At 39.4% G+C, this 19,330-nt stretch overlaps 1 protein-coding gene across 5 annotated transcripts in view; it reads right to left on the bottom strand.

Moving 5' to 3' along the window:
- The window catches only part of ADCK5 (aarF domain containing kinase 5), a 42,582-nt gene that overhangs the window by 13,687 nt on the left and 9,565 nt on the right, over positions 1 to 19,330 (bottom strand). The window contains exons 2-3 of one of the 5 annotated variants that reach the window (XM_007488774.3): positions 9,933 to 10,036; positions 8,489 to 8,638 (exon numbers count right to left, since the gene is read on the bottom strand). In XM_007488774.3, coding sequence (XP_007488836.1) covers positions 8,489 to 8,638; positions 9,933 to 10,036 — 254 coding nt within the window. Of the gene's footprint in view, positions 1 to 8,488; positions 8,677 to 9,932; positions 10,037 to 19,330 lie in introns of those variants that run through there. The other 4 variants (XM_007488780.2, XM_007488775.3, XM_007488778.3 and 1 more) reach the window with 4 other exon arrangements.

Raw genomic sequence — 19,330 nt, 5'->3', positions numbered from 1 at the left:
CAGGTCTGATTCTCTTCCTGTTTCTTTCATCCTCCCCCCCCTTCCCACTCCATAATTCAATAAATGTCAGTGGCAACCCTCTGTTTGGGATTTCAAGCCTTAATAACCTGCTCCCTCCTCTTCCTTTCCTGTCTTCTTACACCTTTCTATCTTCAATCCATCCTCATCTCTAACACCTTGAATATTTGGCTTTTCTCAGGTCCCAGCTACAACTCCCTGCAGTGCTAGTGCCCATGATTTTTGTACATGGGAAAAATGACCATAATTACTAATGGAACCATCACGGGGCCTATCAATAATCCCCAAATGGCTCTGTCAGTGATAAAGGGAGAATGAGGTGAAAAAGGCAAGGATTTTACTTTGGAAGAAAATTGTGCCTAGGAAGGAAGCAGACTTTTTACCCAGTTATGAGATATTCAGCTCTACTCAGGCCAAGGGCTAGATGATAGCTGATTGAGAAGTGAGGTAAAAAGGGGCCTAGGATAGAAGACAGACTGGAGAAAGGGAGAAGGAAAGAAATTGGAGGGAGATAACCAGAGTGAAAGGCAAACTTGGTCAGAACTATCTTGTAAACCTGAGGAGTTTACAAGATACTCTACTTAATCTACCTAATTACTCTGTAATTGCTTAATGTGACCACAGGATGGAGGTATTGGAGAAGGGATTCCTGCATGAGCCATGGTGGTTAACCAGATGACTTTGAGATGAACTTCCAACTCTTGGGTTCCATTTTTATTGAGTAAGGGTCTACTGAATACCTCCTATGTTCTCACATCCTTACCTACAACTGGACAGGATAGAATCAGGGAAGAAATGAATTTAAAGCAGGGTCCAAGGCTTAAAGCAACTTACTTTATGGTGGGAATAAGAACCCTCCACCACCCCCACCACCCCATACACACCAAAGAGTACAAAGGAAGGGTGTTCAGTGGGAAGAGACATCCCTGTGGGCTGGAACAAGCTCTCAGGGGCAACCTTATTCTCTAGTTCTCCATCTTTACTGTACTTCACCACACACTGTTATCAAACTGGATTCCTATTTCACAAGTCTTTGCTCACACTTTACCTTATGGTTAGAAATACTTTCATCCTCCAAACTCCCACCCCCAAGCCTCTAAAGACTAGGTTAAGGATTAGCTTGGATCCTTCAGATCCAGAAAGACTTTTCAAACCATTATTCCTGGTCAGAAGGTGTGAATTAATGTCCCAGTTGGATAGAGAGCTCCAGAGTAGGGATTTTGTCTTATTTAAATTTTATGTCTCACTCAAGGCTGACTCTGTATACAATAGGCACTTAATACTGAACTAAATTAAGTTCCCTCAGGAGGTCTGAGCTGGAATTTTGTCTGGCAAGATCAATATCAGCTTCAAGTGCCCTTACTGAGCTTCCCCAGCAATGCAATCTACACCACTTTCAGGAATCCCTTCTCATGTTGTTTTTTATGGTCAGTTTTCTTTCTGTGTGTGCATATCTTGTCCCAGAACCAGGCTGTAAGTTTCATGAAGGAGGGAATCAGGTCTCATTTTTTCATCTTAATAATGAAATGCAGTCCTTTCACTCCATGCTGTCTTATTCTCATCTTTCCTCATGGTTCTTGAAGACTACTATGTCAGTGGAATACTTTGAGAGGTTAGAACAGACAACAGGCACTCAGAGGAAGAAAAAAGGTCATTGTGTAATACAGGAACCAAATAAACAAAGATTCACTCATGAGGAATTAGCATGTAAATGCCAACCTCTGTTGATAATCCACTAAGCCAGAGGAAGATAACTATTCCCTAACTTGGTATCCCACTCCATCCAGTAAAAAACTGACTTTCACAAGTCAGGTACCTCCAGATTTGGTTAAAAAATAAGAACTTCATTGCTTACCTTATAATATGCATATTTCAAAACACTGAAGAATCATTCTTTTCTCTTTCATCTCCTAACATCAGGTACCAAATTCTATTTACTCTTTCTTAGTGACATATATGGAAAAAAATATATTGCTCATGGGTAGGTCAAACCAAAATAAAATATGAAGGTTAATTAATGGAACAGATTAGGTATATTATAAAAAGAGGCAAACACACAAAATAGCATAGTCTTTGATAATCTCAAAGATTCCAGTTTCTGAGGTAGGAAACTCACTATTTGATAAAAACTGTTAGAAAAACTGGATAGCAATTTGGCAGAAAGTAGGTTTAGACCAATACCTTTAACTATGTATAAAGATAAGCTCAAAATGGTTACATAATCTAGATATAAAAGGGCATATCAAAGAAATTAGAGAAGCAAGGAAGACATACCTTTTCAGATCTATGGAAGGGGGAAAGTTTGTGACTAAACAAGAAATATTTGAAAGATTTTGATTTGAAAGAAATTGCACAAATAAAACAAATGAGGCTAAAATGTAGCTAAAATCAGAAAAGGAGGTAACTGAACAAAGTTTCTCTGATAAATATTTCACATTCCAAAATATATAAGAAAATGATACAAATTTATAAAACTAAGAGCTATTTCCTAAGAGATAGATGGTCAAAGAAATGACTAGGCAGTTTTCAAAGGAAGAAATCTAACCTATGAGCATCCTTTAAAAAAACAAACAAACTAATAATTAGAGAAATGCAAATTAAAGCAAGCCGTTATCTACTTCACACTCATCAGACTGGCAAAGATGATAAAAGGAAAATAAAAAGTATTGGCGGGGTTTTGAGAAAACAAGAGCAACAGTTCCTGTTGGTGGAGCTGTGAATTTGTTCAGCCATTCTGAAGAATAATTTGGAACTAGGTATGCCCCAAAAGTTTCTAAACCACACCATACCCTTTGAGCTGGTGATACTATTATTACTATGATACTCCAAAGGGATTAAAGAAATAAAGAACTCATCTGTACCAAAAATATTTGTGGCAGCTTCTTTTTTTTGGTAGCAAAGAACTGGGAACTGAGGGAATACCTATAAATTGGGAATGGATGAAGAAGCTATAGTATATGATTATGATGGATTAGTATTATATATACTATAAGAAATGATGCAGGAGATGGTTTTGAGGAAATCTATGAAGACTTGTAAGACTGACTGCAGAGACAAGTAAGCAGAATCGGAAAAACAATTTACACAATATTGTAAAGACAACTTTGAAAGACTTAGAACTCTGATCCACACAAGACAAACCATAAGTCTAGAGGACTTGTGATGAAATATACTATCTACTTCCTGATAGAGAAGTGATATACTCATCATGCAAAATAAATTGTTTTTTTTGTTTTTTTGTTTTTTGTGAATGTGGCCAATGTGGAAATTTGTCTTGTTTGACTATACATGTTTGTAACAGGGCTTTCATTTTTTTTGCTCTTTCAATGGGGGCAATGGGAGGGAGGAAGAAAAGATAAATCTTGGTGAAAATAAAATAAGATTTAATTTTTTTAATAACCCTTGCTTTCCACCTTAGAATTAATACTGTACATTGGTTCCAAGGCAGAAGAGCAGTATGGGCTAGGCACTGGGGGTTAAGTGACTTGCCCTGGGTTGCACCACCAGATTTGAACCCAGGCCTTCCTATCTCCAGGCCTGAGACTCAATCCACCAAGCCATCTAGCAATCCTCTAATTTAATTTTTTTTACAAAGAGAGTGAGAGAAACTCTACAACCTGGCTGGCATTTTAGGTTCTTCCAAACCAGAATCTCAGAATTAGAAGTTACCTCAGAGGTCACATGAGCCAAACCCCACTTAAATAGGTATGCCCCAAACAATTCTCAAGTGACTAATGAACCTTTCCTTCTGAACTAATCTACCTGCCAAGGTAGCATTTCGCTTTGAGTCAACTCTAGTTTTCATATTCAACTTTTTTCCTAATAAGCTGAGATCTACTTGTCTTCATTTTCTAGCTATTGATCTCCCATCTTGTCTTAGAAGATCTACATGCTGCCTTTTAAGATATTATAAAAAATAGGTCTGTCTCGACAAAGGCTTTTTAAAATCTAGGCCAAGTATCCCATTTCTTCAAGTCAAGATAAATACAAGTTATAATTTTTTCTAATTCTATAAAAAAGTTTTTTGGTAGTTTGATAGGTATGGCACTGAATAAGTCGATTAATTTGGGTAGGATTGTCATTTTTATTATATTATCTCATCCTACCCAGGAGCAGATAATGTTTTTCCAATTGTTAAGATCTAGTTTTAATTGTGTAAAAAGTGTTTTGTAGTTGTGTTCATATAATTCCTGTGTTTGTTTTGGCAGATAGATTCCTGCTGGGAGTCATCAAAGACCCTGCTGTTTGACACAGTCCACATGGAAACCAGGGACTGCAAAGCAGCTCCCAGGAAGGATATAAACACACATTGAAACCTCCCTAAATGACTTTCCTTATTATTGGAATGGCTATGATTATTATTCTTACTTAGCCCCAGGAAAAATAGATGAGAACAACATGCTTGCAGGGTCAATACAGATGTCCCACTCTGTCCCCCTAGGATATTACCAGGAGACCCCCCCTTACAAAATTAAACTTAAGGATTCTTATATACCCACTTAGATAGGACCCTCTTTTTTAGGCATAAAAACTTCTGGCAAATCTGTGCTCTGAATTCCCTAACCTATATCTGGGTTATGTTGATTCTACCCTCTGATCCTGCACTTAGCAACAATATTTTATTGACTATCTCCCTAGGCTTCCTGTCTGTTGTTAGGTTCCATGGAAACATGTATGTTGAGAATGAAACTGTGTGCCAAGTAGATGTGTGATCATGAGGGTATAAAATAAAGCCAGGCCTCAGCCAAGGTGGAGCAGTTTATCCTGTGAAACCTATGCTTCGAGTTGAATGCAAAAGCTGTGTCCTATCTATCATTTCACCAACACTGTCCCACTTTCTAGACCCCATCCCCTGTGGGAGGCTGGCCCACCCTACAGCAGATTCCTAAATATTTTATATTGTCTAGAATGATTTTAAAAGGAGTTTCTCTTTCTAACTCCTGCTGCTGAGTTTTGTTGGAGATATATAGAAATGCTAATGATTTATGTGGGTTTATTTTGTACCCTGAAACTTTACTAAAGTTGTTAATTATTTCCTTTAGTTGCCTTTTAGTTGATTTTCTGGGGTTCCTTAAGTATACTATTGTTTCATCTGCAAAGAGTGTTAGTTTAGTCTCCTCAATGCCCACTTTAATCCCTTCAATTTCTTTTTCTTCTCTAATTGCTACTGCTAGTGTTTCTAGTACAATATTGAATAAAAAAGGTGATAATAGGCATCCTTCTTCAAGTCATTTCTACCTCACTAAGCCCCACTCAAACACACCAAACATTCCTTCAAGAATTTGTTCACAAGGTTCTCCTGACTCAGAGCTCTCTTCTTTCTCTCTTTTCTATCTCTCCAAATTCTACTTGTTCTAAAGGCCTAGCTCAAGTTCTATTCCCTCTATTAACCCTTCTCAAACTACTCAGTTCCCTAATCTGTAAAATGAGAAGGTTGAACTAGATTTTGGCCTTTGGGTTTTTTTTTTTTTTTCATTCCAAATCCATGGTCATATGAACTCAGTCAGTAGTCTCCACTAGGGCTCTTCTGTAGCACTTCCTGGAAGAACTGTTTATGTTGGATATTGCTTGTGTAAGCCTCATCTTTCCCAACAAGACTGAAAGCTCCTTAAGAAAAGGATCTTGGAACTGTATGAGGATCAACTATGAATGACTTGGCTTTTCTCAGCAATACAATGATCCAAGATAATTCCAAAGGTCTTATGATGAAAAATGCTCTTCACTTCCAGAGAATATATATATGTATGTATATAAAGAGAGTGCAGAATTAAGCATACTTTTAAAACTTTCTTTATTATTTTTGTTTTTTTTTTTAATCTTGGTTTTCTTTTGAAATTTGGTTAATATATTTTTCATGACTGCACATGTATAATCTATAAATCTATATTAAATTGCTGGCCTTCTCAAGTAGGGGTGAGGAAGAGAGAATATGGAACTTAAAATTTTAAAAATGTTAAAAAATGTTTATTACATGTTATTGGGAAAAAATAAAATAAAAATAAATTATTTTGAAAACCTTTAAATACATACAAAGAAGAAAAGAGATGTTGTCTCTCATATCCTACATAGCAGCCAAATCAACAAACATTTGTTAAACTCCTATTGTGTGCCAGGTACTGTTCTAGGTGTTGGGAATACAAAAACAAAAATGAAATCGACTTTGCCCTTAACGTTGATACTAAATACTTAAGGATGGGAAAATCTGCTTGTTCTATGGGGCTTTGGTCTCAAACTATAAGCTCTTCAGGAGTGGGAATATGATTACCCAAGTGCATTACAGAGAAACGTGCTATGAGACTAGGTTGGATAATCATGGTGAGTTAGTTTTCTCTCTCTAGGAAATATTCTAATTGGAATCTTGTCTGGGATTCACTAAGACTCATGGAAAGCAGAGGAACAGTATCATGACAAGCTACTACATTTAACCCATTTACTAAAGCCCAAAGAGGGAAAGTATCACACACAAAGACCAATAGCAACTCAAGTGTTTGGCACAGAAATTGGGTCTCTGGACTCTTAGTGCAGGATTCTAAGAAGAGCAAAGGTTACCCTAGAGCAGCATTGGTGAACTTTTAGAGATGGCATACCCAAACTGCACTTCAAGCTATTTGTGAGCCCCTCTGCATTACCTCAAAAAGTGGAGGGAGGAAGTGCTTGCTTTGGTTTGCTGGACAGAGGGGCAGGGTATACAAAAAATGTCCTCAAGTATGGTGGAAAGGGGAGACAAAGCAGCCCCCTCCAGCATACCTGGGCACACATGCCACATCTTTGGCCAGGATGGCCCTAGAGCAAGAGTTCTTAACTTAGAGTCTATAAATATGCTTTAAAAAATGTATATTATATATATATATATAAATATATAAAAATATATATTTCAATATAATTGGTTTCCTTTGTAAATCTATATTTATTTTTTAATTTATTAGTTTAAAAATTTTCTAAAAAGGGATCTATGGGTTTTTCTAAGGGAAAAATGAAACAAAAAAAGTTAAGAACCCATCTTCTGGGCAGTATGGAACCACTGAAACTTTTGAGTAAGGAGAGACATGGTCGATGAGAGTAATATCTGTTGGCAACTGTGTGGAAGATGAAGAAGGAAGAAGCTGAAAGCTGAGTGAAAACAAACTTAAGAGGCTGTTACAAGACTCAAGAAATGTAAACTAGTATGTAGCTGTATGAGTGAAGATAGAGGTATGGATTTAAGATAATTTTGTAGAGGTTGAATAGACAAGTATTGGCAATTGACCAGATGCTGGGTGTGAGGGAGAGGTAGGAGTCAAAGGCAACTCTGGGGTTGCAAATCTGGATGACTAGAAAGACAGTGGTATCCTTGATAGAAATAGAAAAGTCAGGAAAGGGGTTGGGCATAGGAATAAAGAAAATGAGTTCCCAATTTGGATATGATAAATTAAAGTTGCCTACAGATCATATACAGGTGGTGATATCCAGTAGTCATTAGAGCTCAAAATTCAGACCAGGGATGGTTATGTAGATTTGGGAGTCATCTTCAGAGAGATAAATAAACCTAGGAGAGTGTAATGAGACCATTAAGATAGAGAAAATAGGCCAGAATGGAGCCTTGGGAAATACCACTGAAGGTACTGCAGTACAGTGGAAAGTACTATGAATTTGGAGCTAATGGACCAAAATTCAAATCCTTACTATCACTTACCATCTCTGTAACTTTGAGCAAATTATTTGACCTTATTAGATTTTAGCTTTCTCATCTGTAAAAATGAGGAGTGGCTCAGAGAGGTAAAGGGACCTGCCCATAGTCAAACAACTGGTAAACATCAGAGCTAAGATCTGAACCCTGCTATACTGATTCCAAGTTTAGTACTCTTTCCATTATAAATCACTACTATCCAAAATGTGAAGAAATTCAGCAATTTATTCCTTGGAGATATACAAAGTCACCTTTATACTTCTCGAAGTTCTCAAAAGAAATGATCAATAACCACCAGAGAAAAAAAGGTCAAACTCCTTTAAAAATGTATCTAGTGAATGTATCTAGTACAGGCATTTAACAAATGTTTAATTGAATTAACAGTCAAAGAGACAAATCAGGATCTACAAGTTCCTGAGCCAGTCTGGCCCTTAGCATCCCCAATCCCCACTTCTTTGCTTCACAGCCTTGAGGTTTAGACTATACTTTTCCCAAAGACTTTAAATGTTACACATGCAACAACTGATTTCTGAAGATACTTGCATTTATTTTAAAAGCTCTAGCCCCAGCTCTAGCCTCATTTTCTGCCTACTAAAGCTCCAGTAGCCATAGGATCTAGGTCAGTAACATCTTGGTTTATGGTCTTCCCGATGCCCAAACCGGTATCTTCTGTGCTCAGAACAAAGTTATAGAAATAGACCCAATCAGGTAGATCACTGCAGTGCTATAAAGGAAATCCTCTGCGGTTTAGAGCAAATTGGAAAGATGAGCCCAGGAAAGGTCCCTCACACACAGCCAACCAACCTGCCAAATCGTCCGATGCCTTCTGCCAAAAGCCTCATCTTCCTCCTTTCGCGTTTTTCAGCAATGACGTAGCGGAGCCCAAACAGCAGGGGCACACCCACCACCATGACGGAAACTGCCTTCTTCCATAGGGGTCTGGAAGCCTTGGGGCTGGAGGGGAGCCATAGGGCTAGTGATGATTCTCTTTCCTGTTGCCAAAAATCCCAAGCCCTCACCCTTGTTCTCCATCATCCATCACCTACCAGCAATTTCCCTCTCCTACATCCACCCCATTTCCAATGACCATCATTTGAACAGAAGCTCCCAAAGTTAGGGGGTGAATCTGCAGGGTTCTGCAGGTCTTTTCTTCCTCCATTCTGCCTTTTTCACCATCCAAAGAACTGAAAGGTTTGCTGCCACTAGTACAAACAAGCTATATACACACATATCCTAGTATTAACTGGGATCCTATATTACTGCCCCAAAGGCAGCAATAAACTGGAAAGATGCCCTTCCACAGATTGCCCTAACCCCAGGTTGCCCCACAAATAGAGCCCTGGACCATAGAGGGCCCAGGTGATAGGCTACTCTTCCCATATATATCGTGCCCCTCAGGCAGTTACATGCTTCATGGATTTCTTTTCTTCTGATTCTCATGTAACACAGTGCCTCAAACACCCAAAGGAGAGAAGGATGGAGGCCAGATAATTGAAAAGCCTGGTTCTTACTCTGAGTACTCCTCCCTTCATGCCCACAATCATCTGGCACTTGCCCATGTTTGCAGAAGTAGCAATAATGCAGTGGAACAGGTCTTGTTGTGGAGCCTGGAGAGAGCCCCCAGCTCTGATACACACAAGTTAGACAACCTTCAGTTCTGTGAATTTGTCTGCTCATTTGCAAAATGGGATTAGGAATACTTGCACTGTCTGTCCCACAGTGGTGGTGGGAGGAACGTATTTGATAAACTGTCTGCTGCTGCACATAAGTGGAATATGTTATTATTTGGTCTCCTGACTGATCATGTGCATATTACAACACATTATGCTTGTTGACAAGCTGATTGCATCAAACAGACAAACTCCTGGGGGTAGGCAAGACATCTTGTACTTTTGCAGCCTTCACAGGTACTTAGCACAAGGCCTCAGTAAATACATTCACAAATTGATTGGATAACTCAAAGAAAAGCCATCCCTAATCAATCAATATGTATTCATAAATGAGGGACTTTCTCTTAGCTAGTCAATACATAAGTACATTTGCAGAATACGTAATCTGTGTTCTGTCCTAGGCACAAGGAGAATATAAAAGGATAAGACAGTCCCTATTCTACCAGAGTTAATAATGAGGCCAGGACACAAAACTAATGGCAAGAAATCTGGAGAGCATACTATAAAGCTGGATCTTAAGCATGCATTAGAGATAGGAAGATCTCTAAGATCCCAGTGGCCTGGAGAGAGCTCATTACCTTGTAGGTCCCGGTGTCAAGTTTTTCCTGAAGAATACAACTGGGGACAACCAAGGTGGCTGCCTGCTCTGCAACAATGTTGAATGAAACCGGCAAAGTTGCAACTGGAAACAAACAAACAAACAAATGGGGTAAGGTTCAGGCTCAAATAGCAACTTTTTCCCCCTAGTCTCAGGGCATTATCTTTATATATATATAATGGACCCATGGTGCAACCCTATGGCATATGTTCCACAGGGAACACTCAAAGCCCTCTCTGAAGGCACATGTACCATTGGACCAGCACAGAGTTTGCCAGAGTTCATTACTAGAGGGATATGGGCTGGGCTGCTTCCCCCCCCCCTCCCGCTTATGGGCACTTAAGGACATTTCTCACATCATCCATCCCCCTAAAAGGTTTGTCATCACTGTTATAGACTGAGGAAAGTTTCAATGCTTCAAGACACTGGATTTTGTTGAGGATAATACAAGCCTCAAACTTTTCTCCCTTTATTAGACAGTGTCTGCTTATTGCTAGCTTTAATCCCAGAACAAGCTAGTCTGGTCCTCCTTTGGCCCTTGGGTAAACAGGTTGATAGTATAGCACTCTAAAGTCTTTAGGACACGGAAAGGCCCTTGAACAGTTTGGCTCTAATTCTGGCTTCCACAATTACCAGCTATGTGATAGTGGGGAAGTCACATCACTTTTTCCCTGCTTTAGTGCTACTAGGAGGAGAGCAAACATCAACTGTAAAGCCCCATAGAGATGGAAGCTGGTTTAATACCATAAGAGAAGCAAGGGAAGAAATACATTCCTAGGAGTAGGGCAGAGGTCCAGAAGGAACACTGAACAATCAGGTCCTCTTCCTTTTAAAGTCCAGCTGAGATCAGTGGTCAGAAGGAATGGGGAAACCCAGGGCAATCCTAAGCAGGTACACTTTGGTGGATGCTATGGAAACAAACACAAGTAGTGGTAGCATCTCTTAACCTTACCACAGAAAAAAATTTTCTTTATACCTGTGGATGCTAACACCACATATCTAGCCACTTCCTCATCTGAGCTAGTTTAGGCACCCATAAAAGTTCTGTCGGAGGTAGGGAAGTCTACAGCCTGAGGCTCTGCCAAGTAGAACAAGTAGTAGGTAACAGGCAGGTAGGGGTGGCAGAGTGTGAGAGGGGCTGACAGGTGAGGAAGAGGATAGCAGGCAAAGAGGATAGCAGGCAAAAGAGGTACAAAAAGAATTTTACAAGTTGCTATTTATACTATGCTTCAAGTTTTACAAAGCACTTTACATACATTATATCTGATCCTTGCAAAAAGCCCTTTGACATAGTCAGGGTCATTATGAATATCTTACAAATGAAGAAATTGAGGCTCAGAAGAATGAAGTTTTGCCTTGTCCAAGGTTAATAAGTAGCAAAACAATTCAAATTTTGGGTGTCAAACTTTGGGTGTCCAAGGTTAGTGATCTTTCCACCCCACCAGAAGCCTCTACAATAGTCGGTGCCCACCACAGGAAGAGGGCACGACATCAATGACCTACAAAGTAGAAAATCCATTCAGAGATGAGCAAATTGATTAGTATAAATAGAAATGTAACTCTATTCTTATCCACCACCACCCCAACCCCATTCCTCAGTGCTTGGGTTACTTATTTAAGCACATTTCTTTTGTGTTTCACATTGTATCTTACCCAACCAGTCACTTAAGCTTTCAACCCTGGAAAAATCTTTTTTAAAAATTAAAATTAAAAAAAAAAACAATTATATGCTATGACAAATTCCTGGAGAAATCTTTTAAGTCTTTATTTTAACTCTGCAGTACTTCATACCACAGATCATCTCCTTAAAATTCTTTCCTTCCAGAAGACTCTACTCTCTTATTTTCTTCCCACTTGTCTGGTCACTCTTATTCCCTTTACAGACTACTTTTCCTTACCCTTTTATTCCTTAAGACCTTGACTCCCTTCTCTATGCTAACACTGGTGATCAGAGCAGCCCAACAGTCACCAAGCAGCACTAGGATGGGGAAAGAAAAAACCTGGAGCCTGAGGTTCTGCTCCTGAAGGCATTAGGGATGCAGAGCATGATGGATACAGTATTGGACCTGGAGTCAGGAAAGCTGGGTTTGAATTTCTCTTTATATGCTCACTAGCTGTATCACAAAAGGCAAGAATCCCAGTTTTCTTATCTGTAAATAGGGAGGAAAGCACTTTGTAAAACCTTACCCTAAATTCTTTCACTCTACCTCAGCCACTTACATAACTGCCATTATAGTTCAGGACCTCAATACCTCTAACCTAAATTATCGATACAACCTCCTTGGTCTCCTTGCCTCATTTCTTTCCCCTCCAGTCCATCCTACACACAGTTGGAGCATGGTTAGGCCATAAATGCAGCTCCCATCCTTGCCCCCATCATCCCCAGAGAGCATCTGAGTTACAGCTGGGGCTCTTCAACTTCAGAAAGAAAAAAATCCTTAGACTAGATCACAAAGATGACCATGAGATAGAAAAGCAGTTATGGGAGGGAGGGATAAGAGGAATAAGATTATTCACTTGAAGAGGTACAAGAAGGGAACAGGATGGGATAGGCCACTCTTTAGAAGTGTCAGGCTAAAGCTTCTGCTAGCTAATGCAAGGATCCTTACACTTGGGACTTCATTTCCTGGACCACTGGGCTTTATAGATATGGCTCCACAAGAACAAGAGAAATGAAGTAAAACTGATGTATGAATAAGCTTCCCCCCAGACAAACTTTGTCCTGAGAAATCAGTGGAGTGAGGATTGTGACCCAAGTGATGCTGGGGTGGATAAAAACCTTAGGGAAACCCTTTGAAGATCAGAAATGGAAAAAGCAAGGCAACCATTGTGAAAGGCAGGAATGGTTTGGAGAAGTTGACCCCAGGAAGAGAGATGAAGGAAAAGGGTAGAAAATTCCTATATCTGGATTTCAAATCCTGATCTGTCCCCTGGAACCAGAACTCTGGTAGATGTTCTTCCTGTTGTGGGTCAGTCATCCCCTACAAAAAAAATCAGGTAGTAATTGTTTCATCTGGTTTGGGGGACTCTTATGCTTCCCTCAATTGACTAGCAGGTGACTGCAACATTCACAGTACCTTGGGTATTGACCCCTGGGGCAGATGTAAGCCACTACTAAATGCTTGCAAACTCACAACAGACCAAATAATGGCACCAACTCAGCAATGTATTTTAGCCAAGGAACTTGGCATTTCAGACAATCTCAAGGTCTGCAAAACAATCTAAAATTCAAAGGGAAAGGTCCTTGAACTACCGTACTAAAAGAACTGTTTTCTTACAGAGGAACAGAGATTGGCTGAAAAACTTCTCATTAGCAAGGCTACACCCACATAAACTAGGGCACTAGCCCTGATATATCAAGAGAACCTCAGAAAAGGTGAGAAATGCAATAAAGGGCAGAGTCAGGGCTATCCACCCTCAGAATTCTTCCAGGTTCATTAAAGAGATAGCATACTATATGTAGTCTGATGGCCATCCCCATCAAATAAATATTCTCTGTGATCTTAACAACCCTGTTAAAGCATCATAAGGAAAATATAGCGCTTCCTTGGGTGGGGGAAGGGAGGGGAACCAGTCCCTCACTCAAACCAAACCAATCACAAAATACTTAATAAATATCTGCTATGTGCCAAACACTATGCTAGGCACTAGGGGGATCCAAGTGCAAAGAATGAAACAATCACCACTGCTCAGGAGCTTCTGTTTGAATGGGGGAAGCCAACAAATGCACTAAGAAAATCATAAATATATATATATATATATATATATACCACACACACACACACCAAATAAGTATAAAGTGAAAATATACACAAAGCTAAGTACAAGGTAGTTTAGGGAGGGAAGGTAGAAGTTGTGGAATTGGGAAAGGCTTCATGAAGGAGATGGTTCCTGAGCTGTATCTTTTTTTTAATCCTTGCCTTCTGTCTTACTAAGTATCAATTTTAAGGCAGAAGAGTGGTAACAATCAGGGTTAAGTGATTTGTCCAACCCCACCCTCACCCTGCATCTCCCATATCATATTCTAAAGGGAGGAAATACGAAGAACTGGCCTGTATTCTCATAAACTATATAGCATGCAAAGAAGACAAGTCTTTCTTAAGCTTTGGCTCCTCCTACCTCTGCCTATTCAAATCCTGTTGTGCCTTTAGAGTTTAGCTCAAGTGTCACCTGTTCCAGGAAAATGTCCTAGGTTATTCCAGCCTTTGATGATGCTTCCCTTCTTCAAATTCCACTTATTGATGACACTCACCCCCAATCTGGTCATACAATTATGCAGGCTTTTATTATTTCTTTTTCTTACCTTATTTCCTCAATGAGAATGTTAGTTCCTTATACTTAAGAGACTATGACATTGCTAGCAAACCTATTGCATGGATGCCAAAGATGACACACAGAGCATTCTCTGTGGGCACATAGCCTGTCCACCAACACGCCCCTTCCCCCCCACCCCAGAGTTCATTGCTAGAAAGGCAGCGGGACTTTGGCCAGAGCTGCTCCCCTCCCCTTCTCCACTGCACCTGAAGACATTTTTACTCATCCCCTATCCCTCTGCCCAGCAGCCCAATGGGAGCACACTGGGGGTGAGGTGGGTGGCTCACAGGCAGCAGAGCTAAAGGGGAGCAGAGTGCTCAGGCCACTCCCCTCCCCCTCTCTACATTCACTGAGAACATTCCTCACTTCACCTGCCCCTCTGTCAGGCAGCCAATAGAAGCATTTCCTCCTTCCTGTGTGGGGTAAGGGGGAGCAGGGCACAGCACTCCGTCTGGGGGGTGGGGCCCTGTACTCCGTCTCTAAAAGGTTCACCATCACTGGAAACTAGAAGAGCCCATAGTCTAGTTCCAAACAGTCTTCTCCCCCACCCACTCTTCTCCCTGCCCCCCCCCCCCATTTTTTGTCTTAGTATCAATTCTAAGGCAGAAGAGTGGTAAGGGCTAGGCAAATGGGATTAAGTGACTTGACCAGGGTCACACTGCTAGAAAGTATCTGAAACTAGTTTTGATCCCAGACCTACTCTTCTACTAGCTGCCCTTAACCAAAGTTTTTTTCATGCAATAAATGGTCATTAAATCCTCTCCATCTGGGCAGCTCTAATTGTCAAGGAGCTTCTTTCCTACATAGAGGCGAAATCTGCTTTTCTGCCACTTTTATTCACTTGACCTTAACTTTAACCTTGAAGTGTCCCTTCTTCCATACTGAAAGCCATTCAAATATCTCCACATGACTATTAGGGCTTTCTAAATCTCTTCTGCAAGTTAATCATTGCTGGTCCTTTCATCTATTTATGGTCAATAATTGGTCTGTCTTCTCATTATCTCCTGGAGAGGTATCAGATGTGTCTATGTTCTTCCTAAAATGTGATATCCAGAAACAAACTGGAAAAAATTTTATAACAAAATTCTCTGATAAAGGTCTAATTTCTCAAGTCAATAGAGAACTAAGTCAAATTTATAAGAATACAAATCATTCTCCCATTGACACATGGTCAAAGGATATGAACAAGCAATTTTCAGATGAAGATACCAAAGCTAAAAATAATCATGAAAAAATATTCTAAATCATTCTTGATTAGAGAAATTCAAATTAAAACAACTCTAGGGTATTACCTCATACCTATCAGATTGGCTAATATAACAGTAAAGGAAAGTTGATAAATATTGGAGGGAATATGGCGAAATTGGGACAATAATACATTGTTGGTGGAGTTGTGAGCTGATCCAACCATTCTAGAGGGCAATTTGGTGCCCAAAGGACCATTAAATTGTGTATTATACCCTTTGATCCTGTAATATCACTATTAGGTCTGTATCCCAAAGATGCCTTACTTATCCAAATATATTATACAGCTCTTTTTGTGGTGGCAAAGAATTAGAAATTGAGGGGATGTCCATCAATTGGGGAATGGCTGAACAAATTGTGGTATATGATGATGACGGAATACTGTAAGAAATGATACACAGGATGATTTCAGAAAAAGCTGGATAAATCTACATGAACTGATGCAGAGGGAAATAAGCAGTACCAGGAGAACACTGTACAACAGTAACAGCAATACTTTTCAATGATCAACTATGAAAGACTTGGTTACTCTCAGCAATACAATGATCTGGGGCAATTCTGAAGGTCTCAGGACAGGGAATGCTATCCACCTCCAGAGAAAGAACTGTTGGGAGTTGGATGCAGATCAAAGCATACTATCTTTCATATCAGTTTATTTGTGGTTTTATTTGGGGTTTTGGTTTTGTATAAGTGTGCTCTTACAACAATGGCTAATATGGAAGTGTGTTTTACATGATAATTCATGTATGGCCCAGTTTAAATTGCTTGCCATCTGTGAGTAGAGGGAGGAAGTGAGGGAGGGAGATGGTGTAAACATTGTAATTTTGGAAAATGTATGTTGAAACTTATTACATATAATTGGGAAAATAAAATATCTTTAAACTAAAAAGTAGGGCATCTTTGGAATACAGACCTAATATTGACATCCAGAACTGAACACAAAAGAGATGGGATCTAGGGCATTAGACAGAAAGTCTGTTACTTACCCTGCTCTGGCCACCATATTTTTCTTAATGCAGCCTATGATGCATTTGTTCTTTTAGCTGTCACATCACACTACTGATTCATATTACCTCTGCAGTCTACTAATACCCCTTGGTCTTTTTCTATTCCAGGATAAAAATAGTATAGAAAATTCTAAGGATTAGGATACCTGGATCTGAATGCTTCCTCCAACAATTAAAGAGTATGATCATGAAATCTCTTTGATCCTTAGTTTCCTCATCTGTAAAATTAGGAAAATAATATCTATACAAGTTACCTCACAGATAACTATGGGTAAAACTGTAAAACAAAGTTTCACAGAATGTAATTTATGGTTCTTTATGGAATTTGTATCTGTAACTGAGTTATTATAATAAGCACTCACATTTCTATAGCATGTAAAGGTTGAAAAATGCTTTTCTCACAACCATCCTGGAACTGAGCTAGTTCAAGGCACCTGATGGCTTGGTGGCTAGAAAGCTAGGCCTAGAGTCAGAAAGATCTAAGTTCAAATACAACCTTACATTCTTACTAGGTGAGTCATCTTGGGCAAGTCACTTAATCTCTACTGCAGTTTCCTCAATTGCAAAATGAGGATAATAATAATACCTACCTTGCAGGGTTATTATGAGGTAGGATCAAATGAGTTAATGTTTGTAAAAAGCACTTAGTATAGTGCCTGGCACATAGTAGGCACTCCTTTCCCCTCTGGTACAAGAATGGTTATCTCCATTTTAAAGATGAGGAAGAAGGATTAAAGAATGAAGGATAAACCATAGCATGGCCATGGGCATGGGTCTTAGATATGTATGACACATTCCTGCTCACTGCCTCTTGACACACAGAAAAGGCAGCAAATGGATGACATTCCATGGTGGCAAAATGTAAATCAGCAATACCAGTCAACCTTGCTGCCTGGGGTGGTTGGACTTCAAAGAGGTGATACAATTAGAGGGGATGGATTTCCAACCAATTAATCCATCAATCAGTAAACATTTATTAAGTGCCTACTATGTGCCAGGCACTGTGCTAAGTACTAGGGTTACAAAAAGAGGCAAAAGACAGCCCCTGCCCTCAAGAAGCTTACATTCTAGGGGGACAGACAACATGCAAACAAATATATATATATATATGTATATATATATAAAGCAAGCTATCTATACAAGGATAAATAAGAAATGATTAAGAGGGAAGGAACTGGAATTAAGAGGCATTGAGGAAGGCTTCCCGTAGGAAAACTGTACTTTTAAAATGCAATACATTTCTACATTCACTGTCTCCACTCCACTCTCCAATATGAGTTTCCCATCCTGACTTTAAAACCAAAAGAAATCACAAGTATCAATGTTGTTGCTGTCTTCTAAGATCCAACAGTTTACATCAGATCAGAAAGTCCTGATTAAACCAACAAGCCCAGATAAAACATTTACTCATGTCAGTAACTGTGCTAAGTATTGTGGATACAAAGAACAGCAAAGGCACCTTTCCTGCCCTCAAGGACTTCATACTTTGAAGACTGAAGCAATATGCAGATAACTGAATGTATATGGAAGGTAATCACCAAGGGAAGGTACTAGTAGGATCAGAAGAGGCCTCTTGAAGTACTGAGATTTGAGTTAAGCCTGAAGGAAAGCCAGGAGGTTTAGGTAGAAGGAGTATATTAGAGGCTAGGAAAGAGCCACTGAAAGGGTTCAGGAGAGGGATGGAGGGCTATGTTTAAGGAATGGCAGGAATACCAGTATAGTTGGATTATAAAGTATGAAGAGGGGAGTAAAGGGTAAAAAGATTGATAAGTGTAAAATGGAGATTTGAACCCCAGACTTCAATCTCCAGAAGTCCTTGGTACTTCCCAGAATTCCCTATAATTGCACCAGAGTCCCCACCTGGGCAAAATTACAATTTGTATTTAAATTAGCTGTTAACACCTACTTCGGGCTCTCTCTTCCTCTACTCGGACATTGCGACATGTAGTAAGTAGGCTGTGAATGGGCTAATCAGCCCATGGCACATGGTTTATTATATTGTATCCTTGATTTCTAATAATCCTTAATAAACCTCATAAAATATAATACTTTTATATCTAGAAACTAATTTAATTTTTACATAAGAAGGGGCCAAGTGGTAAAAGACTTTAAAAGCAAAAGAGACAGTTCTATATTGATATTCTGGAAATAATAATGAGCCACTAGTTTATGGAGTAGAGAAGTAGAGTGGTCAGGCCTGCTAAGCTATAAGAAACTCATGGTGGCAGGTCTGGCAAGAATAGGATGTACACAAGAGATGTTTTGACGGTTGGCATGGCAACACTTGAAAACAGATTGGCTATATGGGGTAAGAGGAATTGAGGATACTAAGTTGCAAAAAAAAAAAAAAGAATGCTGGTGCCCTTGATAGCTGATTAAGAGAATTCTGGGTTGTGCTATATGATTTTGATGGAATGCTATTGTCTAAAAAATAATGAGGACGATTTAAAAAAAATCTGAGATCTACACGAGCTGATGCAAGGCAAGATGGTGTGAGCAGAACCAGAACACTATATCACAGTAATGGCAATTGTACAAAGATCAATTGTGAATGACTTAACCCTTTTCAGCAATGCAATGATCCAAAATAATTCCGAAGGATTTATGATGAAAGATACTATCAACCTCCAGAGAAAGAACTGATAGTCTGAAAGCAGATCAAAGCATACTTTTTGACTTTCTTATTTGGGGGGAGGAGGTGGGTTTGTGTTTTCTTTTGTAATATGGCTACTATGGAAATGTTTTGTATGACTACACATGTACAGTCTATATCAAATTGCTTGTCTTTTTAAGGAGGGGAGAGGGGAAGGGA

Source organism: Monodelphis domestica, chromosome 3, assembly GCF_027887165.1.
Source record: "Monodelphis domestica isolate mMonDom1 chromosome 3, mMonDom1.pri, whole genome shotgun sequence".
In the NCBI taxonomy this organism is placed as follows: domain Eukaryota; kingdom Metazoa; phylum Chordata; class Mammalia; order Didelphimorphia; family Didelphidae; genus Monodelphis; species Monodelphis domestica.
The sequence above is the reverse complement of the archived record's forward strand: the minus strand, read 5'-3'. Positions and strand labels throughout refer to the sequence as shown.